The sequence below is a fragment of the Mixophyes fleayi genome, chromosome 5 (assembly GCF_038048845.1).
Source record: "Mixophyes fleayi isolate aMixFle1 chromosome 5, aMixFle1.hap1, whole genome shotgun sequence".
Taxonomy (NCBI): domain Eukaryota; kingdom Metazoa; phylum Chordata; class Amphibia; order Anura; family Limnodynastidae; genus Mixophyes; species Mixophyes fleayi.
The window spans coordinates 13342503-13369269 of record NC_134406.1 but is presented as its reverse complement, the minus strand read 5'-3'; the positions used below and the strand labels follow the sequence as shown (position 1 = coordinate 13369269).

The 26767-nt window shown below is 41.6% G+C and overlaps 1 protein-coding gene across 3 annotated transcripts in view; it reads right to left on the bottom strand.

The window, feature by feature from the left end:
- Nucleotides 1-9798: 9798 nt before the first annotated feature.
- Nucleotides 9799-26767, bottom strand: part of TMEM71 (transmembrane protein 71) — a 51402-nt gene continuing 34433 nt past the window's right edge. For 2 of the 3 annotated variants that reach the window (XM_075211697.1, XM_075211699.1), the window contains 5 exons: nt 25899-25988; nt 24209-24281; nt 14264-14325; nt 13999-14051; nt 9799-12341 (listed from right to left, as the gene is read on the bottom strand). In XM_075211697.1, the coding sequence (XP_075067798.1) occupies nt 14026-14051; nt 14264-14325; nt 24209-24281; nt 25899-25988 (251 nt within the window). In that variant the 3' untranslated portion in view covers nt 9799-12341; nt 13999-14025. Of the gene's footprint in view, nt 12342-13989; nt 14052-14263; nt 14326-24208; nt 24282-25898; nt 25989-26767 lie in introns of all 3 variants that reach the window. The other variant, XM_075211698.1, reaches the window with a different exon arrangement.

The following is a 26767-nucleotide window of genomic DNA, read 5'->3' as shown; positions in this document are numbered from 1 at the left end:
CTGTGCTAGTTCCTGGCTCCAGGCAGTTGGTGGATACAGGCACTGTGCTAGTTCTTGTCTCCAGACAGTTGGTGGATACAGGCACTGTGCTAGTTCCTGTCTCCAGGCAGTTGGTGGATACAGACACTGTGTTAGTTCCTGTCTCCAGGCAGTTGGTGGATACAGACACTGTGTTAGTTCCTGTCTCCAGGCAGTTGGTGGATACAGACACTGTGCTAGTTCCTGTCCCCAGGCTGTTGGTGGATACAGACACTGTGCTAGTTCCTGTCCCCAGGCAGTTGGTGGATACAGACACTGTGCTAGTTCCTGTCCCTAGGCAGTTGGTGGATACAGGCACTGTGCTAGTTCCTGTCCCCAGGCAGTTGGTGGATACAGACACTGTGCTAGTTCCTGTCCCCAGGCAGTTGGTGGATACAAACACTGTGCTAGTTCCTGTCCCCAGGCAGTTGGTGGATACAGGCACTGTGCTAGTTCCTGGCTCCAGACAGTTGGTGGATACAGGCACTGTGCTAGTTCCTGTCTCCAGGCAGTTGGTGGATACAGACACTGTGTTAGTTCCTGTCTCCAGGCAGTTGGTGGATACAGACACTGTGCTAGTTCCTGTCTCCAGAAAGTTGGTGGATACAGGCACTGTGCTAGTTCCTGTCTCCAGTCAGTTGGTGGATACAGGCACTGTGCTAGTTCTTGTCTCCAGGCAGTTGGTGGATACAGGCACTGTGCTAGTTCCTGTCTCCAGGCAGTCGATGAATACAGACACTGTGCTAGTTCCTGTCTCCAGGCAGTCGATGGATACAGACACTGTGCTAGTTCCTGTCTCCAGGCAGTTGGTGATTACAAACACTGTGCTAGTTCCTTTCTCCAGGCAGTTGGTGGATACAGGCACTGTGCTATTTCCTGTCTCAAGACAGTTGGTGGATACAGGCACTGTGCTAGTTCCTGGCTCCAACCACTTTATGGGTACAGGCACTGTGCTAGTTCCTGTCTGAATCCTAAACAATAGAAGAATCTGAATAAATCTATTTCTCTCTCATTTTTCTGGTATTTAAATACCTAATGCTTCTTCTTTAAACTCTTCTGTTCCACGTGTGATATATTGTCACTACTCAAAATAGAAGGTCTGTTTCTATATTTAGATTGCAATCCTTAGCGAGCAGAATCCTCTTACTTTCTATATTCAGATTGTGCTAGCAGCATACTAAATAATTATTGCAGAGTATAAAAAGCAAATTGTAGCGTTTTTGTCAGGAACTATTCCGTCCTGGTGGATGTAGACACCACGGATACATATATTGTTAAGGTGCATGAATATTGTGTGTGTTATGTTCTTCCTGTTTTGGTATGCAGCAAATGGCTCATACAAAAGACATGTAATCTATTTATTCTGCTCGCCATACACTACAACTGGCGATGGGGATTGTAGGCAATGTCCGAGAGAGCCCCCAGAACGACCGTCGGAGGGACACAGTGGATGGAGATACATGAAGGCTGAGTGCTGTTGTGTGACAGACACAAATTCTCCGCAGTTGGAGCATGCAAGTGTTATCATAAACAGTCCAATAAGGTGGGAGAGTGCTACAAACAATCAAAATGTCAGCATACATTGGCACAATAGCGGCTTTTGATAGCACAAAACAATATTGGGTCTCCTACATAAGGCCATCTAAACAGAGTGGACCTGTGTGTGATACCCCGCTAACGCAGAGCATCACTCACCTGTCCTACAGCTCAGGAGTTCTTACTGAGGACAGCCATCTTTGAGAAGCCTGTTGCAAGACTGGCGGCGGCCATCTTCGGTGAGTCTATTTGTGAGACTGGTGGTGGTCATTTTGGAGAATGTAACTACCTCGCCCAGAATGCACTGGGAATGGGGAGGAGTGTATTCTTAAAAAAAGGTGCAAAAACAGAAAGAGGGGTCTGTGTGAAAATACAGTGAGAGCTGGAGAAGTACTCACATTAAGCAGAGAGGAGGAACTGGTAGGTTAATTGGCTGCTAACAAATTGTCCCTAGTCTGTCTGTCTGTGTGTGTGTGTCTGTGTGTTTGTCTGTCTGTCTGTGTCTGTGTGTGTCTGTCTGTCTGTCTGTCTGTGTGTATTAGGGAATTTAGATTGTAAGCTCCAATGGGGCAGGGACTGATGTGAGTGAGTTCTCTGTACAGCGCTGCGGAATTAGTGGCGCTATATAAATAAATGGTGGTAATAATAATAATAATAACAACTGTCCGATAAGTGTAAGAAAGAGAATAACACAGTGGCTGCAAACAGACAAACATCCTGACAAAACCCACTGAAAGAGAAATCCTCTAATTGGTGTGAAACAACCTTTTATTGCAGACATCTAAACCTTTATCATATTGCTGGAGATTAGTTAGTGTTGATTCAACTGATAAGGGGAGTTCACTTAAGAGATATTGTTATAACATCTCCCAAGATGCCACCAAATGTCTTATCCACTCTCTGATCATCTGCCGCTTGGACTACTGCAACCTCCTCCTTACTGGCCTCACCCACTCTCATCTCGCTCCCCTTCGATCTGTACTTAACGCAGCCGCTAGGCTCATCTTCCTTTCTCGCCGCTCCTCTTCTGTCTCCCCCCTCTACCAATCCCTTCACTGGCTCCCCTTCCCCTACAGAATCCTGTTCAAGCTCCTCACTCTTACATACAAGGCCCTTGCCAACTCCACTGCACCCTACATCTCCTCCCTCCTCTCTATTCATGCTCCTTCCCGCCCTCTCCGATCTGCCAATGACCGTCGCCTCTCTTCCCCCCTGATCACTTCCTCCCACGCGCGTATCCAAGACTTCTCCCGTGCTGCCCCCCCTCCACTGGAACAAGCTCCCTCGCTCCATCAGAACTTCCCCTAATCTGTCCAGTTTCAAACGGGCTTTAAAAACCCACCTTTTTCTTAAAGCCTTCTAGTCTCCCACTTAACTTCCTACCTTTTCTTCTGCCTCTTCCTCCCCCCCTTATCCTTATCCTCCGTTCCTCCATCTCTCCCCCGTGTCTCTCTGTCTGTCTACCCCACCACTTAGATTGTACGCTCCTTTGAGCAGGGTATTCTCTCCTCCTGTCTTCACCACTGTTAACTCTGGTCTCCAGCTACTTAGCTCTCCTCCTTGAGGACCCTCTTTCCCGCGTCCCCTCTCGCTCCCTCCTCTCCCCTTGGGGGTCTCCCTGTCATCCGTGCCTTCCCTCTTGGACTCCGTCGTTGGCGAACCTTCCCCTCTCCCCTCCTCCGCCCCTCTAGCTGTGCTTTGAGCTCACTGAGTTACTGTGATTGTTTACTGTACTGTGCTGTCTCACCTCGTATTGTAATTTCGTTTGTCCCTGTACGGCGCTACGGACACCTAGTGGCGCCCTATAAATAAAAATTAATAATAATAATAATAACAGCGCTGCAACGTTTGTCTATTTATACAGAAAGAGAAAGGGACAATCTTTTCTGTTTTCATACCTTGACAAAAAAAAAAAAAGGACCCAACGTGCACATTAAAGTTTAGAATAACCCGGGTTATACTACTTAATATAAGTTTGTGTGTAGCACTATTGCAAAAATTGATGCTTGATAGTAACTGCAATAGGAGATTGTTACAGCGAGTAATCCAGAGAGTTAAAGCCAAAGCCTTAATTACTGTTTCATGTATTGCTGATTTATTAATACCTTTGCCTTACCTGGAGAATAGTCATGTTCTGAGCGACATTAATATTCTGTTCTACTTCTGCCTGACAGCGCTGGGGTCATGAGTTTGATTCCCGAACATGGCTTTATCTGTGTGCAGATTGTATGTTCTCACTGTGTTTGCGTTGGTTTCCTCCGGGTGCTCTGGTTTCCTCCACCACTCCAAAAACATAGTAGTATGTTAATTGGCTGCTGTCAAAATTAACCCTAGTCTGTCTGTCTGTGTCTGTTAGGAAATGGTGTGAATTACAATGATTCTCTGTACAGTGTTGTAAAATTGGTGGCGCTATATAAATAAATGATGATGCTGATGACACAGAGAAAGGTGCAAACTCATGATCACACCAAAGCAAATAACCACCGTGTACAGCATAAAAACATCCCATTTACACTCAAGGTTACTGAAAATAAGTCAGATTCCACCAACACAAAACTTAGAAGGACTTCTCCTGTCTTGAACTGCACAGCATCACAGCAGAGAATTGCCTCATAGTATGGGTCACTACAGAAGTGGCGGGAGTCAAACTAAAGATGGAACTCAACACAGGCTCCACCATTAGTTGTAATTTCTGCAAAAGGATATCATAGACTATTCTCAAAAATTCCGCTACAGCAGCTGCCTGTATTGTTAAATGCATACGCCAGTGCAAAGGTGTCTCCTTAAGAAAAAGTAAATTTGAGGTACAAAGAATAGATTGGTTATGTCAGACAAGGTTCTCTCTCACGTTGACCCAACTTCACCCATCAAGCTAGCATGTGACACCTCACCCTACAGAATTGGGGCAGCCTTGTCACATAACATGAAGAATTGTAGTGAGAGACCAATGCATTTTATTTCAATAATTGATCGTTAGGCCTTAAGTCTTGTATGGGCAGTGAAAAATTTTGATTAATGCTTCTATGGACAGAAGTCCATCTCAGTGACAGACCATCAACCCCTAGCGTCAATCTTTAACTTAAAAATGGCAGTAACTGTGATGACCGCAAACCAACTGCAAAGGTGGTCCTTGGTCCTGGCCATGTCGATGGGTTGTCCCGCTCTCGCCAGCCACCGTTCGTAGAGTCAGTTTGGCCTGATTCCCTAGATATGTATCATCGATACTGGTTCAACAACTATCAGTAAACAATGCTGTCCATAATAGGAAAACCAGGAACGATCCGGTATTATCAAAAATGCATGACTTGACAGTAAATGGCTGGTCCAAACATGGTGACCAATGTAATACCTGGGGTTTTAATAGGTGTGGTGCCCAGGGATTTACGGCAGATTGCAACCCTGGCTAAAGAGTATGTTGGGTGTCTGAACTCAGCATACACGACCTGTCCCAGTAGACTCTTAGAAAAGGCCTTCATCTCCTTGGCAATGGGCACATATCATCTTTGCCAGCCCATTCATGGACCTCATGTTTCTAATAGCAGTGGCTGCCCATTCCAAGTACCCTGAGGTATGCTCCAGAAATAGTTGCCCAAGCAAATATATAGTAATAATGGATGGCAATTTGTCTCAGCAAAATTTTAGTAATGTATGAGAGAGAATGGTATTGTATGGTATAGTACACTTCACTTCTTCCCCGCATCACCCAACTACTAACAGATTGTCTGAGAGGTTCTTCCAAGCATTCAAAAGAACCCTCAAAAATATGGGTCACGAATATAAATCACTGAAATCACAACCATTACTAGGTGCCTAAATTTGCCCACTTTGAAAATGAATATATGCTAGACTGCATATCTGTAACAGCATGGAGCTCCGGTGAGAACGAGGTACTTGTGCAATTTCCTTGGTTTTGTGCAGATTGGAGATTTCGGTATAATGTTTGAAGTAATACTAACCTCAGAAGACTGGTGAAGAATATGAGCATCAACACTCAAAAAATGGGTGGATTTTTTAGGTTGTGGAGAGCATTATTTGTTGTCCTACACATTGTCATTAATTTTCTTTGAATAATCCACCTTGCGTTTTGATATTAACCATTGCCTTTGTTTTGGGGTAAGTTTGGGGTGCTGGAGGTACCGCAATATTTGGTATTGTCTTGGGTCCAATGACTCCAGCTCACTGTTTTTTTGCTATTGTGCAGGACAAATCAGAATAGGTTTTTGACTCAATATTGACCTCAGCAGACTAGTCAAAAATTTGAACCCCGTGTCTCAAAAACTGGGTGGATTTTTTGGGTTGTAAAGAACACTTGCTGTCCTGCAAACTTTTATCAATTTATTTTCCACAGTGCACTTTCCGGTTGTTAACCATCACCTTTGTGTTCGGGTAAGATGGGGTTACCGGTGAAATGTTTACCAACGACATTGGTTATTGGTGAGCTTCAGGTACTTGTATAATTGGTACAAATTTCTTTGTTTTTGTGAAGATTGGATATTTTGGTGTAAAGGTCGACTCAATACACACTTCAGCAGATTGGTCAAGGATTTGAAGAACAACCCTCTCAAACTCTGTGGATTTTTCTAGGTTGTAAAGAGCACTCCTCTCTGTCCTGCACATGTTTGTAAAAAAATAAAGAACAGTCCACTTTCTGATTGATAGTAACCATGTTTGGGTTAGATGCAAGTGCTGGTAAAATGTTTACCAGTGGCATCGGCTTTTGGTAAGCTTGAGGTATTTGAGTAATTGGTACAAAGTTCCTTCTTTTTCTAATGATTGGAGACTTTCAAGCAATGGTTGAATCAATTGTAACCTTGGTAGACAGGTCAAAAATAGGAGAATCAACCCTCAAAAACTGGGTGGATTTTTTTAGGTTGTAATGAGCATTATTTGCTGTCATGCCCCTATTTATCAATTAATTTTTTTAACAGTCTACATTCTCATTGATATTAACCATCATCTTTGTGTTTGGGTCACTGGTGAACTGCTTACCAGTGGAATTGACTTTTGGTGAGCTCGAGGTACTTGTGCAAGATTGATTGTTGTAATGTTCAGCTCAATACTGAGCTCAGCAGACTGGTCAAGAATATGAGCATCAACCCTCAAACACTTTGTAGGATTTTTCTAGCTTGTAAAGAGCACTCTTCGGTGTCCTGTGCATTTTTTACACATTTTTTTATCAGTCCACTTTTGATATTAATCTTCATGTTTATGTTGGAATAAGCTGCTGAAATATGTTTAAGTGACATTGGCTTTTGGTGAGCTCCAGGTGCTTTTGTAATTGGTATAATTTCCTATATTTTGTGTAGACTGGAGAATTTGGTCTAATGGTCGAATATAATACTGACCCAGTAGGCTGGTCAAATATATGAGCATCAACGCTCAAAAACCGAGTATGTTTTGTAGGTTGTAAAGAGCACTCTTTGATGTCCTGTACATTTTTATAATTTTTTTTTTATATATAATCTATTTTTATTGAAATGTAACATCGTATACAGGTATATGCAATAACATTATCTCAAAATTCCAATACTTCAAACTTTACATTGCACTACATCAATTGCAAGTTCACCCAAGGTGAAGTAGGTTTGCTTAATCTTTCTCAAAGGAGAAAATAAAATGAAGTAGTGTGGATAGGGGGTAAAGAGGTAGAAGGGAAGAGGTGGGAGGGTGGGTATGGGAGAGAGGGGAGGTGTGTGTTGGGCTTCATACATTCCACTGAGTGAACAACACTTTATTTTTAAACTCGATCCATTCTGACCACAGTATGTAGAATGCTCTATTTTTATACTCTGCCGAATAAAGTATTTCGTCCATTGCCATATAGACGTCTATCCGTGCAAACCATTCTTTTATAGTAGGGACCCGCGGTGACCTCCAGTGTACCGGTATCACAGCCTTTGCAGTGCCATTGAGGTATTTTACCAAAGACTTTTTATATTCGGAGACTGGCATATTAGTGTCTTTAAGTAGCCAAAACCTTGGGCAATTTGGTAATTCGGTTCCTACAATCGTTTTGGAGATGAGAATGACCGCATCCCAAAAGTGTCTGATTGCTGGGCAATCCCACCAGATATGTAATGGGGTACCCGGAGCTCCCTGGCATCTCCAGCATAGATCTGAGACCCCGGGAACCATTTTTGCTAGGAGACTGGGACACCGATACCACCTAGTCAGTATCTTAAAATGCGTTTCAACCACTCTCACACTGACTGAACGAGCGTGGGTGCGCTGAAATATGTTCCCCCATTCTGATTCAAATATGACTATGTCTAACTCCCGCTCCCAGTCCCTTGTGAATTTAAGTAGCGCTTTGGAGGACTGTTCGATCAAAATCTTATAAATAGATGATAGGGTGTGCCTAGGGTGGTGTGCTGTAGTGCAAAGAGCCTCAAACTGTGTGCGAGTCCTGCCAGCCTCCTCACGAATTCCCCTGGAGCACACAAAGTGTCTCAGTTGGATATGTCTCCAAATTTCCACATTAGGTAGACCCCACATTGCCTGTATCTCAGCAAAGGGTATGACTCCAGACCTGCCCACCAGCTGGCCGACACGGGTTATTCCTGCCTGGATCCAATGTTTAAATGACTGTCTCGATAGGCCGGGGGGGAAGCCTGGATTGTCAAAAAGTGCCGTCAAGGGTAAGTGCTTTGTGGAGATGTTTGGGGTAGAGCGCAATTTTGACCATCTGGCCAGGGTGGGAGATATAGTCGGGTGTTTAACCGTGGAGATTATGAAAAGAGAACACAAAGTAATTGTTCGCTGTAAATATAAAATTGCACATTGAAACACCCATGTACCATAAAGAGCAGCAGTCTGCTTTTATTTTTCTCCATGAACTCACATGTCCGGTCCTTGCACTATAATTGAAATATCCATAGTAATTTTTAGACATACCATGTGGTTTTATTTTGATAACACCTTTCACATCCACATCACGCATGTCCAGGTTGGTCCTGTCTTGACCCAAGAGCTTGCTTCCTACCTCGAGGACGATATCAACAACCTGATCAATTACTCTCATTCCTCTGGTACCTTCTCTGTATTGGTCCCACAAACTAAGATGAAGTCATTACTTTCTTCTGGACTATTAAAATACCGCCCTTCCTGGCCTAACAGTTTTATGATTAATTTGCCTCAAAAGATAACGTTCTACTGGATGATATTTTACATTGCATACAGCAGATAAAGTAGGTTAAGTGTGCAAAATAATGCATGGACTTGTATTACTGAACACGTCTATAAACTAAGCAAAAATAAAGACATTGGGATATTGTCACAAATACACCAAAACGATAACCACGCGTTTCTCTCAAATAACAATAAGTTATCAAAATATTTATTAATATACAACGATAATTTCTTATAGTACTGCAACTTGCCAATCAATAAAGCTAATGTAAATCTTATATTAAGCCATCTAAATCAGAATGTACTGTACATTTATTTGAAAACATATTTGTTACAACAATAATAATATACATACAACGTAGTACCATGTTTACTCAATAATTAAACAAGTGCTAATCATAACATATTGTGAGGTTTACTGGGCATTTATTTATTTATTTGAAATTTATTTGATATGACAAATAGAGGAAAGACATAAATCACACGCGAGGGGGGGTGGGGGGGGGGGCGGGATGGACAGGGGGGGGTCCGACGAGCCTGTCTTCCAATGAGACAGGGAGGTAAATGTATCAAGCTGCGATTTTTTTTCCCAGCAATTTCAAATCGCTGCAAATCACTAGAGATCACAAGGGATTTTATGTGCAAAGTCGCCATATGTATTAACCTGCGATTTTGACATTCCAAAATCCAATCTCCGGCGATGTGTGACAATTTTAAAACACCTATCCTGCCGGCGGTTTAGTCAAACTTGCCCGAGATTCAACAGAAACTCGCCCGAGATTCAACAGAAACTCGCCCGAGATTCAACAGAAACTCGCCCGAAATTCAACAGAAACAGAAACTTGCCCTTGAGTTAACAGAAAAAAATATATGTATATAATATTGGTTGGTTCTAGATCTCTTAGTTTCTTTTCTTTTATTGAAATCCAAGTGGAAGGTGCCCCAAAGTCATGGTCAAACTTCTCCCAGTTATCGTTAACGATTTGTATCTCAGATACAACCTCGTTAACCTGCTTCCCATTGTCTTGTCTTGCGGCCCTGGTGCACAACTCTGATGGAATTTATGAGTTTTATTCCTGTAGAGATTTAACTTCGTTTTCTTTTCCACCTATAGACTTTGTTGGCTTTCCAGTGCTGACATTTGTGTGTCGTGGGCACGAGAATATCTTAACTCTTGTACTTGTTTTTGAGAAGCTCGTTCTTCTGACTCTGCTGGTTGGGTTGAGAAGGTCTCAGCTCCCAGATTATCATGCTGGATCTTTAACTCTTCATACCGAGTCTTGTATCACCTTCCAATACCTTTAACCTGGGTTATACTCTTAGTTTTCTCTTGTATAACTGCGACTTTGGCATCAAGTTCTTTCTGCAGATTTTCCTTTTCATTCTTCAGTGTTGCTGCTTCTTCTTTTGCACTCTGACATTGACTTTGATATGTATTCTCGGCTGCATTTGCCCTTGCAATATCAGCTTTACATTTTTCAGTCTCTTCAGTGAGCTGCTGTGTTCGGGCCCCTCAACCTCTCACATCTTACTCAAGCAACTTCTTTTGCAACATCCTACTTTTCTGAGTTTAGAGTTAGATGCTTTAAATGGCAATAACTTTGCTTCAAGTTGCTGTAGGTCATGATACAGCTTCTCTTTATGTTGGGCCAATGTTTTTGCAGTTACCTGGACTACTTCACACTCTGTATTCAAATCTTGTAGCTCGTTTATTTCTGTCCCCATGTGCTCTGTACGCCGCTGGTGTCTTAAACGTTCGACTTGTAGCTTCAAATCTTGTTTCAGCAACTTCTTGTTCTCGTCTCAAAAATCTGATTATTTTTATGACTTGTATCTGTTCTGCACGGACCCCGCAGAGGAGGAACCAGGAAGTGGTGACCTGCCTTCCCTGATTCTCCATGAAGATGCCTCTCCATCCTCTATCATAGTTGGTGAAATTTACTATGGAGGAGAAAATCTTCTCGGCTACAAGTTCAACTTTTCAGAGATTTCTAAATACTAGTTTTCCCGCCACCAAAGAACTCTATGGGGCCATCAAAAATGGGATTACCCCCAGCGATAACAGTGCTAACACCAGCATTAACCCCTTGATGTATAGGGGCTTTTTGCCCTTTAATAGATAGACCTGTAAGCGATAGATAATGGAAAGAGCAGATCCCAGAGTTGTTATATGAGGCTCCTGTTCGACTGATACAAGAAGATATGGGGCCTAAGTCGTTAAGGAGAGCAAAGCTTAAAAAAAGAAGGAAATTTGCACCCCTCGCATTGTAACATGGTTTGTCCATGAGCAAATTTACTCCTTTTTTTGTTTTGCTCCCCTAAATGACTCAGGCCCATAGTGTCAAGCGCTCCTCTATAGGACACATAAATAGTAATTGTGCATTAACATATACACAACTATGTCGTGTTTATGTTTGTACCCTGCAGAGCTTGTATTACAGTTTTCAGACATTCGGAGAAACATTTCATTTAACCACGGTGCTCCAACATTCACATACAACTCATATATTCATTCGCAGTATAACACACTCAGAGAAACTTTTATTATGGTAACGCGGATGTACAGAAGAGAGAACAATAACTTTTGGTGTCATTACACTACAATTTTCAACAATTCAACCAACATTCAACAAGTACCTAGGTAGTTCAAAAACTATATTATATAACCCCTTAATGACTTGTGATGGTACGTCTTACCCACTTGGGGTGTTACCTGCCAATATTATGGCCAAGGTAAAGCCAAGGAGGGAACTTTAACCCAACATGTGATCTGAGGGGATTATTAATATTACAGGCTAAACATATGTTCTTCTTACTTACAGTTGATTATACATATATAGCACAGTATATATATATATATATATTGTATTACCATTTTCAGACATTCAGAGGAACTTTTATTATGGTAATACAGATGTACAGAATAAAGTACAATTCTAACAAGTCAACCAACAATTCAACCAGTACTTAGGTAGTTCAACAACTATATTATATAACCCTTTAATGACTTGTGATGGTACATCTTACCCACTTGGGGTGTTAAGTCCGAGGCAAAGCCAATGAACTTTAAGTCATTACGTGATCTAAGGGGATTATTAATATCACAGATTAAACATATGTTATATATTATTATTATTATTATTATTACTTCCAGTTGGTTATAGTGATTGTCTTATTGCATAATCATACCTGAGTTAGCACAAAGCACACACAGTACAGTGTACTGTGTGCATACAGTAATACTGGTAATACAGAATGTATGTACAGAATAGAGTATAATTCCAACAATTCAACCAGTATTTAGGTAGTTCAAAAACTATATATAACTGTGTACTAAACACTTTCAACTTCATCTGCCGATCAGGGCACATTTTTTTGTACTGTACAGGGTTTTTCTATATACAGAGGCACAGAGGCATTTCAAAGTGCGGCTGGTCGCATAAAGTACACAATCTTACACTATAGTACCCGTTCCTCGGCTGACTTATCTCACTGACATCATAGCCGGGGAACAGAATTTTGGACAATTCAAGATCCAGAGCTTTATTTTTCCACTTTAACTAGAACACATTCAAAATATTGCATAATGTTGAGATCTTCAATGCTCATATTAATCAAGGCACAAGTCCATGGTCAGGGCAGAATCTTATTCTGATGCCCTATAGAAAAAATGAATAAACAGAAGTTATCCAGAAACGTATTACATAACAAAAATCACACGGAAAATTTGGAAACTACATAGGGGTCTATATAACATTGGTGGCTAGTGGGCTGCTATTAAATTGACTTTAGTCTCTCTCTGCCTGTCTGTGTGTGTGTTAGGGAATTTAGACTGTAAGCCCCAATAGAGCAGAGACTGATGTGAATGAGTTCTCTGTACAGCGCTGCAGAATTAGTTGCGCTATATAAACAGCTGCTGCTGCTGCTGATGAGTTTCAGCTTTGGGTTTAAGGTAACAAATTTGAGTCTCATACCGCTTCAACTCTGACCCGTTCAAGTGAAGCTGAGTGAATTTGTCTACCGGGGTGAGTTCTGGCAGAGAGACTCCGGAACGCAAAGAGAGGGAGATAAGTCGGTGACACTGTCGGGAATGCGCTCTTGAGAATACCGCCAAGGCAGACGGCTATTAAGCAGTTCAGCTTGTGAGTGTGAACCTTAGTACCCAATACGAATGAGTAAGCTGAGAGGTGCAGAGAAGTGAGCTGACAGTCCCACTACATGAGAATACCAGCTCTTGTGTCAAGTAATGGTACTGTCTGAAATAACTAAGTACACAACACTGCTAACTGAGGACAGCTACACTTGCTGCATCTGCACTACATGTACTTTGCTGTTAATAAACCTTAACGTCCATAAACACCTGGGGGTACATTTTTGAAGCTGCAGGTTTGAAAAGTGGAGATGGATGTTGCCTATAGCAACCAATCAGATTCTAGCTATCAGTTATTTAGTACATTCTACAAAATGACAGCTAGAATCTGATTGGCTGCTATAGGCAACATCCATCTCCTCTTTTTCAAACCCGCAGTTTGATAAATTTACCCCCTGATGTGAGAGAGACTGGACTAGAGCCGGGTGGGGACCCAAGAAGGGTACAGTAAGTCTAATGGAGGAGTAGTAGATTTGCATTTGTGCTACACCTCCATACTTGTGCAGGCTTGTAAATGAACCTCTCTTACTATAGACTAGAGGGAGGCAGTCCGTGACTCCTTATCACCTGTGGAACTTGTAGCTCTGCTGTAGACCAATAAAACCAATCACAGCGCAGCATTTGTCAGGGGCCAATATAGAAACATCTTCTGATTTCCTTTAATAATCACTAATTGTTGCTGAAACACTTTCATTCTGTAGTAATCATACAGTCAGGGCCGTCTTTCCCAAAGGGCACAATGGGCAGGTGCCCGGGGGCCCTGCAGCCCAGGGGAAGCGTCGGAGGAAGCAAAAAAAAAACAAACCTGAAAAAAAAGAAGAAAATACTAACCGTACCCTCCCTGGTCTCCTCCTCCGTCGCGCTTGCAGTGCTTGTCGGGCGTGACGTCATCACGCCTGCCCGACATCCATTACGGAGCGCGATGGAGGAGACCAGGGAGGGAGCCGGATCGACAGCTGACAGCACGGTAAGTATTTTCTTCTTTTTTTTTCAGGTTTTTTTTTTTCCTGCCTCCGACGGGCCCCCCTGGGCTGCAGGGCCCATATATATAATCATTTTTAATTTTTTTTGTATATATAGGGGCCCCGGTGCACTGCTGTGCCCGGGGGCCCAAAATGTTCTTAAGAGGGCCCTGCATACAGTAAATTATATCCTACCTTCCTTACCTTTCCGTGCTTCTTCATATCTTTGCTTTAACTTGATTGTGAAAATACAAAATCTATAAAATAGAAAAAGAAATCAGTGATTACAGAAGAGAAAGACCTGATTGTAGGGCAATGTTTTGGTCATTTTGGAAGCTGCACTGTTTTCGTCAAACTGTTTAGAATGAAAGAGATACTTTGCTGTGAATATGGCAGCTAATATATTAATTAAAGTCAGTGACTATGGATGTGGGATGAACTTGCACAAAAATATTGACAATATACTTACACGCAAGACTGATCAGCAGGAAGGAAAACACCAGAGGCATAATAATTTCATCTGTGAACACCCTACAACAGATAAACATGGTTATTCGCATAATGTAATCTGGTGTGAGGTCATGCTGTAGTCAATACATATTTTCTAATTGATCCCCGGAGCAGAGAATGTTTGGTAGAGAAACAGTATGTATACTATCGCTAAAAGAAAGTCCTGGGGGTAAATTTATCAAGCTACGAGTTTCCGGCGGGTTTGAAAAGTGTAGATGTTGCCTATAATAAACCTTAACGTCCATAAACACCTGGGGGTACATTTTTGAAGCTGCAGGTTTGAAAAGTGGAGATGTTGCCTATAGCAACCAATCAGATTCTAGCTATCATTTATTTAGTACATTCTACAAAATGATAACTAGAATCTGATTGGTTGCTAAAGGCAACATCTCCAATTTTCAAACCCGTCCGGAAACTCGCAGATTGATACATTTACCCCCTGGTATTGTCTTACTAAGTCAAGTAACAGGCTGTAAAAGCATAGTACTAACTAATAGTCTGCAAGTCTTCAAGAGGCCTGGGGATACGTTTTCCTGGAACTGAGTTTGCCATAACAATAACTAGTAGTTTACAAGATGTGCGTTGTTGTTGTTTATTATTCTGATGCACGAATATGTTCCATTAGTTAACATTTCCACAAAACCATTTGAAAAATAAAATTTGGATTTGTGCTAATAAGTTTTTGCTTAGAGACAGTTCTACAAGACAGAGCAAGAGAAACATGTCCTGCTTGGCTCAGTGTAAATTGAATTGCAGGTGGCTTGCGGTGCCATAGATATCAGAACTTCAGACAAGGAATAAGGAGATTGGGATAATGGACGCATCAGAGATCGAGGGGGGGGGGGGCACAAGTGCATGCTGCCACTTGTAGTGCTACAAGAATGTGCATTAAATGGTGTCCCCATCTGAAAATATTAAGTGTTGCCACATATTTTTTATAATTTATTATCATTAATGAAATTTGGCCCACTAATTTATAGGGATGAGCGCGCTCGGATTTCTGAAATCCGAGCCCACCCGAACGTTGCGGATCCGAGTCGGATCCGAGACAGATCCGGGTATTGGCGCCAAATTCAAAAGTGAAACTGAGGCTCTGACTCATAATCCCGTTGTCGGATCTCGCGATACTCGGATCCTATAAATTCCCCGCTAGTCGCCGCCATCTTCACTCGGGCATTGATCAGGGTAGAGGGAGGGTGTGTTAGGTGGTCCTCTGTGCTGTTTAGTTCTGTGCTGTTTAGTTCTGTGCTGTTTAGTTCTGTGCTGTTTAGTGCTGTGCTGTGCTGTGCTGTTTAGTGCTGTGCTGTGCTGTGCTGTGCTGTGCTGTGCTGTGCTGTGTTCTGCAGTATCAGTCCAGTGGTGCTGTGTGCTGTGCTCTGTCCTTCTGAGGTCAGTGGTGCTGCTGGGTCCTGTGCTGTGTCCTGTTCAGTCCAGTGGTGCTGTGTCCTGTGCTCTGTGCTTCTAAGGGCATAGTTATTTCCCCAATATTCCCCTGTGTTTAAAAAAATAAAAAAAAGTTTTTTTAAAAAATACCAAAAACTACTTTAATATTTTTTAATTACCACAAAATTTTCACAACCAATCCTGCAGTATAAGCCCATTGGTACTGCAATATTACCAAGTTCACACATTCAGCAGTAAAAGTCCAGTGGTACTGCAATATTACAAAGTTTACACATTCTGCAGTATCAGTCCAGTGGTGCTGTGTCCTGTGCTCTGTCCTGCTGAGTTCCGTAGTGCTGCTGGGTCCTGTGCCGTGTCCTGTTCAGTCCAGTGGTGCTGTGTCCTGTGCTCTGTGCTTCTAAGGGCATAGTTATTTCCCCATTATTCCCAAGTTTTTAAAAAATAAAAAAAAAGTAAAAAATAATAAAAAATTAAAAAAAAAAAAAATATATAATAATTATAACCAAATTTGCAAAACCAATCCAGCATTATAAGTCCATTGGTACTGCAATATTACCAAGTTCACACATTCTGCAGTATCTTGTGCTACATATAATGGAGAGCAAAAATTTGGAGGATAAAGTAGGGAAAGATCAAGACCCACTTCCTCCTAATGCTGAAGCTGCTGCCACTAGTCATGACATAGACGATGAAATGCCATCAACGTCGTCTGGCAAGCACGATGCCCAATCTCCTAGTACAGGGCATGTAAAATCCAAAAAGCCCAAGTTCTCAAAAAACAGCAAAAAAAGAAACTTAAAATCATCTGAGGAGAAACGTAAAGTTGGCAATATGCCAATTACGACAAGTAGTGGCAAGGAACGGCTTAGGCCCTGTCCCGTGTTCATGACTAGTGGTCCAACTTCACCCAAGGATCAAAGCCCTCCTCCCCCCCCCCTACAAAAAATTTAAGAGAGTTATGCTGTCAGCAACAACAACAAAACAGCAAAGAACTCTGCCTTCTAAACAGATGACATCACAAATCCCCAAGGCGAGTCCAAGGGTGTTGTTGGTTGTGAACCCTGACCTTCCCATCACTGTACGGGAAGAGGTGACTCCATCCAGCATTTGCAGCACGCCCTCTGCATATGCTGGAAGGATCACCCACAGTCCAGTTACAGATTTGGCTAATGAAGGTGTGAATGTTGTGCACTGGGAGGAGGATATTGATGTAGCTGGCGCTGAGGAGGATGTTGATGATTATGATGCAGACAGATACCAAATTGCATTTCTCAATTTCTATTTATATTCTAGATTATATAACGGCTGAAAAGTTTTCTGTTTTACTCCTAGTGGAGAGGGGATCTGATGCAGACAGATACCAAACTGCCTTTGTCCATTTCTTTGTATATTTGAATTGCTAGTTCTACAGTCTATGCAGGCTGCTTTATTTATATTCAACTACAAGTGTAGGGCGGGGGGGGGGGCATAGATAGCCACCAAAGTAACGTGGTCCATTTAATTTCACTTTCTAGCTCCACAGTCTGTGCAGCCTGCTTTTTTTTATCTTCAAAGTATTTATATTTACAAGCCTTGCAATCTAAATTAACTAGAGGTAGTGACGTGGTAGAACTCCAAAAGGCAGTTTGGAAGCCCCTGTACAAACTGGCTCTATTTTTTAACTGAGTTGTCCCCCCTCCAGTGTGTACTCGGAAAGAGTTTTTAGTGCAGCGGGGAACCTGGTCAGTGAGCGGCGAAGGAGGTTGCTTCCTCACAACGTTGAAAAAATGATGTTTATAAAAATGAATAATCAATTCCTCAATGAAGTACAGCACTGCCCTCCAGACAGTACAGAGGGACTGTGGTTGTGGAGTCCAGCGGGGACGAATTGATAATGTGTGAGGAGGAGGAAGTACACACTGTAGGGGGAGAGGAATCAGAGGTTGAGGATAAGGACGACATCTTTCCTCAGTAGAGCCTGTTTAGTTTGTACAGGGAGAGATGAATTGTTTTATTGGTGTGGGGGCCCAAACAAACCAATCATTTCAGCCACAGTTGTTTGGTAGGCCCTGTCGCTGAAATGATTGGTTTGTTAAAGTGTGCATGTCCTATTTCAACAACATAAGGGTGGGTGGGAGGGCCCAAGGACAATTCCATCTTGCAACTTTTTTTTTGGCATTATGTGACCATTCAACAGTCGTTTGCCATGTTCAAAAAGTAAAAGAAAATGCCAACAAATTCAATAAATTAAATCAAAAGTTAAATGCCCTGTCATTATTTAAAACAAGAGGTTTTGACGTGCTAGAATTAGTGTAGTGTTAAGATGTTATAAACACTACACTTGGAAATTGGAGGAGGTAATGTGGCCCCGGTATCAAATTGGGTACCGGGGCCACCCCACTATGCAGTCCAGATACTTGTTTGGTGGAATTCCGACACGTGGAGGGTTTTTAAATTATATTGTGGCCTCGGTACCAAATTGTGTACCGGGGCCACCACACTACGCAGTCAAGATACTTGTTTGGTGGAATTCAGACCAGTTGAGGGTTTTATTATTATATTGTGTGGACCACTCTGACTATACCACACTACAACTCTATACCACTCTATTTCCTACTTTAATTCTATTTAATTCTATTTCCTACTTTAATTCTATTACTAATTAATTACCATAAAGAGGAACAAAAAAAACCAATTTTACCAAAAGTATAATATGACTTAGACTTACAAACACTACACTTGAAAGATCGTGCCTTTAAATGAAAAAGTCAGTCTTCATTGCACGACTATGTGCAAGTGCAACAGGGACATTTTTTTGGGTTTACAAAGTCAAACAATAACACTACGACCCTGTCTGTCTGGGGTCTGTCAATGACGAATTGTCTGTAGCATGTTTTGAGGAGGTATTGTGGCCCCGGTATCAAATTGGGTACCGGGGCCACCCCACTATGCAGTCCAGATACTTGTTTGGTGGAATTCCGACACGTGGAGGGTTTTTAAATTATATTGTGGCCTCGGTACCAAATTGTGTACCGGGGCCACCACACTACGCAGTCAAGATACTTGTTTGGTGGAATTCAGACCAGTTGAGGGTTTTATTATTATATTGTGTGGACCACTCTATCTATACCACACTACAACTCTATACCACTCTATTTCCTACTTTAATTCTATTTAATTCTATTTCCTACTTTAATTCTATTACTAATTAATTACCATAAAGAGGAACAAAAAAAACCAATTTTACCAAAAGTATAATATGACTTAGACTTACAAACACTACACTTGAAAGATCGTGCCTTTAAATGAAAAAGTCAGTCTTCATTGCACGACTATGTGCAAGTGCAACAGGGACATTTTTTTGGGTTTACAAAGTCAAACAATAACACTACGACCCTGTCTGTCTGGGGTCTGTCAATGACGAATTGTCTGTAGCATGTTTTGAGGAGGTATTGTGGCCCCGGTATCAAATTGGGTACCGGGGCCATCCCACTATGCAGTCCAGATACTTGTTTGGTGGAATTCCGACACGTGGAGGGTTTTTAAATTATATTGTGGCCTCGGAACCAAATTGTGTACCGGGGCCACCACACTACGCAGTCAAGATACTTGTTTGGTGGAATTCAGACCAGTTGAGGGTTTTATTATTATATTGTGTGGACCACTCTATCTATACCACACTACAACTCTATACCACTCTATTTCCTACTTTAATTCTATTTAATTCTATTTCCTACTTTAATTCTATTACTAATTAATTAACATAAAGAGGAACAAAAAAAACCAATTTTACCAAAAGTATAATATGACTTAGACTTACAAACACTACACTTGAAAGATCGTGCCTTTAAATGAAAAAGTAAGTCTTCATTGCACGACTATGTGCAACAGGGACAGTTTTTTTCTTTACAAAGTCAACTAATAACACTTGGACCCTGTCTGTCTTTAACATACTTAATGGGATCTCAATGACGAATTGTCTGTAGCATGTTTGGAGGAGGTATTGTGGCCCCGGTATCAAGTTGGGTACCGGGGCCACCCCACTACGCAGTCCAGATACTTGTTTGGTGGAATTCTGACACGTGGAAGGTGTATTTATTTTATTGTGGCCCCGGTATCAAGTTGGGTACCGGGGCCACCCCACTACGCAGTCCAGATACTTGTTTGGTGGAATTCTGACACGTGGAGGGTTTTTTAATTATATTGTGGCCTCGGTACCAAATTGTGTACCGGGGCCACCACACTACGCAGTCAAGATAGATAGATGCGTATCATAGATAAAGTACATTCAGTGGTGTGGGGCAAATTGAAAAATATTCAAAATGCACTGACATTATCAAAAACAAGAGGTTGTCACACGCTAAAACTCCAACATGTATATGATGGAGAGGATGGAGGAGCAGCCGTATGTGTAGTGTAATGCAGACCTGTTGAAGGTTTTTTATATATTTTATTGTGGTGCCCAGTGCCCACTCCTCTACGCAGTCCAGGTACATTTATTGGTGCGATTCATAAAAGTTCAGGGTTTTTAAGATATTGTGGTGACCCACTCCTCTACGCAGTCCAGGTACATTTATTGGTGCGAATCAAACAAGTTGATGGTTTTCTTATTATATATATTGTGGTGACCCACTCCTCTACGCAGTCCAGGTACATTTATTGGTGCGATTCATAAAAGTTCAGGGTTTTTAAGATATTGTGGTGACCCACTCCTCTACGCAGTCCAGGTACAATTATTGGTGCGATTCATAAAAGTTCAGGGTTTTTAATATATTGTGGTGACCCACTCCTCTACGCAGTCCAGGTACATTTATTGGTGCGAATCAAACAAGTTGATGGTTTTCTTATTATATATATTGTGGTGACCCACTCCTCTACGCAGTCCAGGTACATTTATTGGTGCGATTCATAAAAGTTCAGGGTTTTTAATATATTGTGGTGACCCACTCCTCTACGCAGTCCAGGTACATTTATTGGTGCGATTCATAAAAGTTCAGGGTTTTTAATATATTGTGGTGACCCACTCCTCTACGCAGTCCAGGTACAATTATTGGTGCGAATCATAAAAGTTCAGGGTTTTTAAGATATTGTGGTGACCCACTCCTCTACGCAGTCCAGAAAGATACCTTTTTGCAACGTTTTGGACTAATAACTATATTGTGAGGTGTTCAGAATACACTGTAAATTAGTGGAAATGCTTGTTATTGAATGTTATTGAGGTTAATAATAGCCTAGGAGTGAAAATAAGCCCAAAAACTTGATTTTTAAACTTTTTATGTTTTTTTCAAAAAAAATCCGAATCCAATACCTTAAATCCGAACCGAGACCTTTCGTCAAGTGTTTTGCGAGACAAATCCGAACCTCAAAAATAACGAAAATCCGGATCCAAAACACAAAACACGAGACCTCAAAAGTCGCCGGTGCACATCCCTACTAATTTATTCATAAAATAATTTGGCCCCCGTAAGAAGATTAATAATAATTTTTGCCCCTCTAAACAAGAAATCATGATTACCCTCATATTTAAAACTTGTATTGTCCTCCTGTTATGTTAACATTGACCAGCAGTGGAGAGCTGATGTGTTTGCTAATCTCGCCTGTCCAAAGCAGCGTGCTGATTCTGGCGATTTTCACAGCAATCTTCGGTGAGCTTGCAAAATCGCAGCTTCATACATATGGAGACATATATACGTATGGTGACTTGTATTCTTAGAATGGCCAAAAGTAGAGACGACGATTTGTAGCTCGTCGATTTTGGTTACATCACTTTACTGGCGATTTACTGTCAACTCGCAATTTCATACATTGTTGGGTTCAAGCTCGCCGGAGAAAATCGCTGAAAAGGCAAATCACAGCTTGATACATTTTGCCCAAGATGTTGAGGAAACGGTGGTACCTGACTTATAAGAGAAAGAACAGGGAACAGCTTGTGATGCCTGATATATAGTAGATGTGATGACAAGGAGGTTGTGGTACCTGACATAACTGAGACAGAATGGAGAGAAGACTGTGGTGTCCAATATACCCAGATGGAATAGAGGATATCTGGTACCTGATGTATCAGACATGGAATGTAAAGGAACTTGGGCTACCTGACTTATCAGAGATAGGACAGAGAGGAGATTATGGTACCTGACATGTCAGAAATGGATCGGAGCAGCGACTATTGCTGCCTGGTTCAACAGATATAGATTGGAGGAGCTTGTGCAACCTGATTTATCAGAGATGGAACTGAAATGAGCGTCCGCTACATCACTTATCAGAGATCGCAATGGGAGGAGCTTGTTTTTCCTAAAATATCAGTAATGAAATGTAGAGGAGATTGAGGTATCTGACATGTCAGAAGAAGAGTGGAGAGGGAAGTTTTGCTGCCTGACTTGAGAGAGTTGAGATGAGGAGGAGTTTGAGTAGCATCATATATCCGAGATGAAATTGGAAGGAACGTCTGCAAACTGGCTTATCAGAGATGGGATGGTAGTGAGCTTCTCCGACCTCACGTATGGATGGAATCGGGAGGAGTTTCAGAGATTACATGGGGAGAAGTTTGTGCTGCCTAATTTATGAGTGATGAGGAGGAGTCGGTGTTGGATGATTTACAAGAAGAAATGCGGAAGACCTAATGAGGTCTGATTTATGAATGATGGAATGGGGAGGAGCTACTTCTGTCTAACTCATCACAGATGGAATAGGGAATTAAGAGATATTGATACTCTTTCTATTACTTTTGTGTGTGAAGATTTGGATTACATTGCACCTGGAAATGTCCTATTCTTACAATGGGACCCGAGTGGCGTAATAATACTATACAGACAAAATTACCACCTATAAATAAAGGCTACCAGCCCACTGCTGAATATACCTGGGGCTCTTATCGACTTCCCTGGGTTGTGGGGGCCAGAGAATTTAACAACACAATTTTGCAACCCCAAAATGCAGCAGTCTCATAAGAAACAGGAAGGATCTCTAAGACCCCTGGACAAATTAAAAACAAACACACACTTTTCAAATAAACTATAATTGAATAAAAGATACTTTATTAAAAATAAAAATATCTTTCTTGACCCTACCTAGTTCTAATGGCAAAAAAATAAAACCTGAAAACCCCCATTAAAAAAATGAACTCATGCAATCTACCTCTGACCAACGCTAAAGGATTACACTACGGAGTTCCTGAGTGTTCCGTTTCCCTGACAGCCAATCAAAAGTGGCCAGTAAACATTATAATCATTTAGCATTGGATGTAGCTTGTGTGCAGGTAGGTCATTATTTATGGGGATTTTTATGTTTTCATTTTTATTGTTTGTTTCTTTTACCTTATTTAGTAATGGGGGTCATTAGACTGAGATCACCAAGGTGACCAATGTTGTTAATACCCCCAACATGTAGGGGGTTCAGGAAGAGTCCCAGTGTTTTTCTAGGCTTAGGGAAGAGGGGGATAATGCTGTTTTTCCCTCCCCCCTCATAGAGGCACCGATTCTGTGCTTCACAACCTTGTTTTCAATATAACAGGTGGACCTCACGCTTGTGACTGTTTAAGGATTTGGGGAGGGGGGCACACTGCCCATTTTACTCAATATTATTTTATTTTCACTTTCAGCACTGCACCTGGGTATTGTCTTTATTACAACTGGTAATGATGTGTGTGAAATGCGTTAGGACTCAGAAAGTGAGATTGCCCCAAAGTGCAACATGTAGACACAGGGTCCCCTTACTTTAAGATGAGATCCGATCTCCACCAAACATGGTCTGGTGCAGAATTCAAGTGGAAATGACTGTGCATACCAAGGAAGGACCCTGAAAATGTGCCTTCTCCTCAGTACAATAGCTCTCACCCCCACAGAATCTGGTCTCTGCACGGTGCACTTACTCTGTACTGTGCTGGGAACACCTCACACCAGCCTCACCCTGTCCAAACAAACTGCTGCTCCTCCGTAAATGTTGTTCTACAAACCTAATCCTGGCACAAAGCTGTGTTTGCACTGCAGAGCAGCTATGTCACACGTCATAAATGTGTTTACCGGTACTCAATGGCCCTTAGGTCTAATACATGCGGTCAGATAATGATCAACACAAGGACGAGCGGTGTCAGCTGGCCAAGTCAACTACAAATAGGTCAATCAGTACAAAATCAGCAGGAAGAGGTCAGGGCGGGCGCCAAGGATCAATGATCCCTGACAAGACCAGGGTCAGAAATACTAATAAATAATAAATCCAGATAGAAAATAACAACCAGACCTTATAACAGGTGCCTAAGTGTGTCAGAGCGACAACTGAGTTCATGTAACTTCAGAGTGTGATGACACAAGCCCGGCCACACAACTGTGGTAGTACACACTCTGGCAAGGAATATATAAAGCAGCCAGCCAGTTGGACGCACGCCTAAGAGGACACGGAGTGGGTAAGAACCTGACAAGTGCTGTTTGGCTGTAATCAGAAATAATATGTCAGACCTGTTAGTGAATAGCTAATGATTCCTGTCTATACCAAATGCATTAAAATTACACTGAAGATATTCACTTACCTTGCAAAAAAGAATATGAGGAGGCATAAAAACAAAATAACAAGATGACTATTTATCTTGTGTCCTACAGCACCTGAAAAAAACACACATGTATATATCATTTACAATATTAATGTATATTGCCCAACATGTCAGTGGAACGCTTAAATGATAGGGCCACCTTTCTTCACTTTTTTTTAATTTGGGGCTAAATTGACCCGCCCTATGGCTAGATCTAACTGTTGGTTAGATACACTGTGTAACCGACATGTCTGCTCCTGCAGTTTTCTATATCAAGGGGTGAATGTGTGTAGCGCTGGCATCTGCCCGATTTGCACATTTTACCAGTGTCGGTCTGGCCCAGCAGGATACGGAGGAATTACCCCGTGGATCCCACTGCCTGAGGGTCGTTAGTCACACCTCCGCCATGGATGAGCCCCCTCCAGATGTGCACACTATTTCATGGGTCAAAATTAAACAACTCCTTTTATATATACAGCATCAAAAAGGCAAAATGCTTAGGTTTAACAATAGAAAAGTCACTCTTCTGAGCCACTGGAAGACAAATTCTTATATGAGGCCTTATATTACACATATATAATGTAAGTGACTGGAATGTGATAGTGTTACAACAAAGGTAGTAGGAGAAGTGATGGTGTGGCATCCCCGTATACCCCCCACTTCTACCACTGTGTATGTATATATATATACACACACACACGTTGTAAGAGACTGTAATGTGATAGTGTTACAATGAAGGTAGTAGGAGAAGTGATGGTGTGGCATACCCCCGTATACCCCCCACTTCTACCACTGTGTATGTATATATATATATATATATATATATATATACACACACACACACACACGTTGTAAGAGACTGTAATGTGATAGTGTTACAATGAAGGCAGTAGCAGGAGGAGAAGTGTAGGTATGGCATACCCCTGTATACCCCCCACTTCCACCACTATATATATATATACCCCTTGAGGAAGTCCGGAAAGACTGGACGAAACTCGTCGGGGATTTACCTCTGTCACTGGAGCCGTGTGTGAGCGTGGGAGTCCTGGCCAGAATTACCCTGCATTAAGATCTATCAGCGCACGGATACAGGACAGATAAGCTGTTTTTGATTGTGCTTCATGTACGAGCATTTTATACTTGAGCCGCAGTGTGAGGCGGATTGCCTCTGTTTATTAAAAGGATTTTTTATATCCAATTGATATGTTCTTGATGTTACTACACTATTGTGGCTATGTTTGAGTTGTAAACACTCCGGAGTTGTGTTGCACGTTCCTGGGAGGATTATCTGTCAGAATACATCTGTGGTCCCAGCGAGACTTAAACAGACGGTACTTAGGAGAGAAGCACTGGTATACATATCAAGCTGATAAATATTGGGATCTCTGGTACGGGACTTGCATATATGAGATTTACATTCACTGTAATTTACATTTAATGCACTATGTTTGGCGCCCCTTCTCTCTCTCATTTTATATATATATATATATATATATATATATATATGTTGTAAGAGACTGTAATGTGAGTGTAACAATGAAGGCAGTAGTAGTAGGAGAACTGGAGGTATGGCATATCACCATATACACCCCCACTTCCACCACTGATCTGGGTGTAGTTACACTCTAAGGCCAGTGAGTGATGACTATACCATTCTGCAAGCACATATTACAACTATGGGGTGACTTACCAACTTCTACAGAAACCTCTTCTTCCAGGATAACAGGGTTCCGCTTCTTTCGTTTCCAGTTTCTAATATCATGTGAAAATGTGACAGCGCCTGTATAATTACATTGAAATGCATTTGTATTGTTTGAGGGTTATAAATATAATGAACACAAGTGTTCAAATATATATATAATATTCACCTTATCCTGCGGTTAGCTGCGAAACTTAGCATTTTCATTGCCATAATTTTGTCTTAAGTTTTCCCATTCCGACCCCAATAACACACATACCCAGCAGAATGATTTGAACAGTGTCATTCTGGCTCTAAACATAGACTATAAATTCCACAAAGCGCAAATTTATAAATACAACCAAAAGGGGAACTTGAAGATTGTGTTGCAGGATCTTCCCACCTCTGCAGAACTCCATTTGTACAATATTTTCCCGTCATTTTGCTCATCTCTATTCCAAGTGTGAATTATTACAAAGTTTTATTGATAAACATATGACTATTAGAGGTTGCTCTATTTTGTAACATTACTGAACATGTACCGCTGATTACAAATGGTCATCATAATCCGTCACACCAATAAGCTGATAATGCCCATTAACCCAAATAGCTTTGGTGAAACCCAAGCAATGATCAGCTGCATTTCTGCTGCTAAGGTGCATTGTAAATACAATGGAGAGTACAGTGACTGCACTGTAGTAAGTGCTATAGAAGTGTTATATGGGGAGGGGAAACAGGTCATTTTCTGTTAAGAGAAAAGGTGTCAGACCAACGGAATTCCCAGGGGCCTCATGCAGCCCCCAAGTAATCCGCCTGTGGCCCCGGAGCTAATCACTGCCTTGGAGAAGCATTAAACAAAATATTTTGTTACATTTATATTT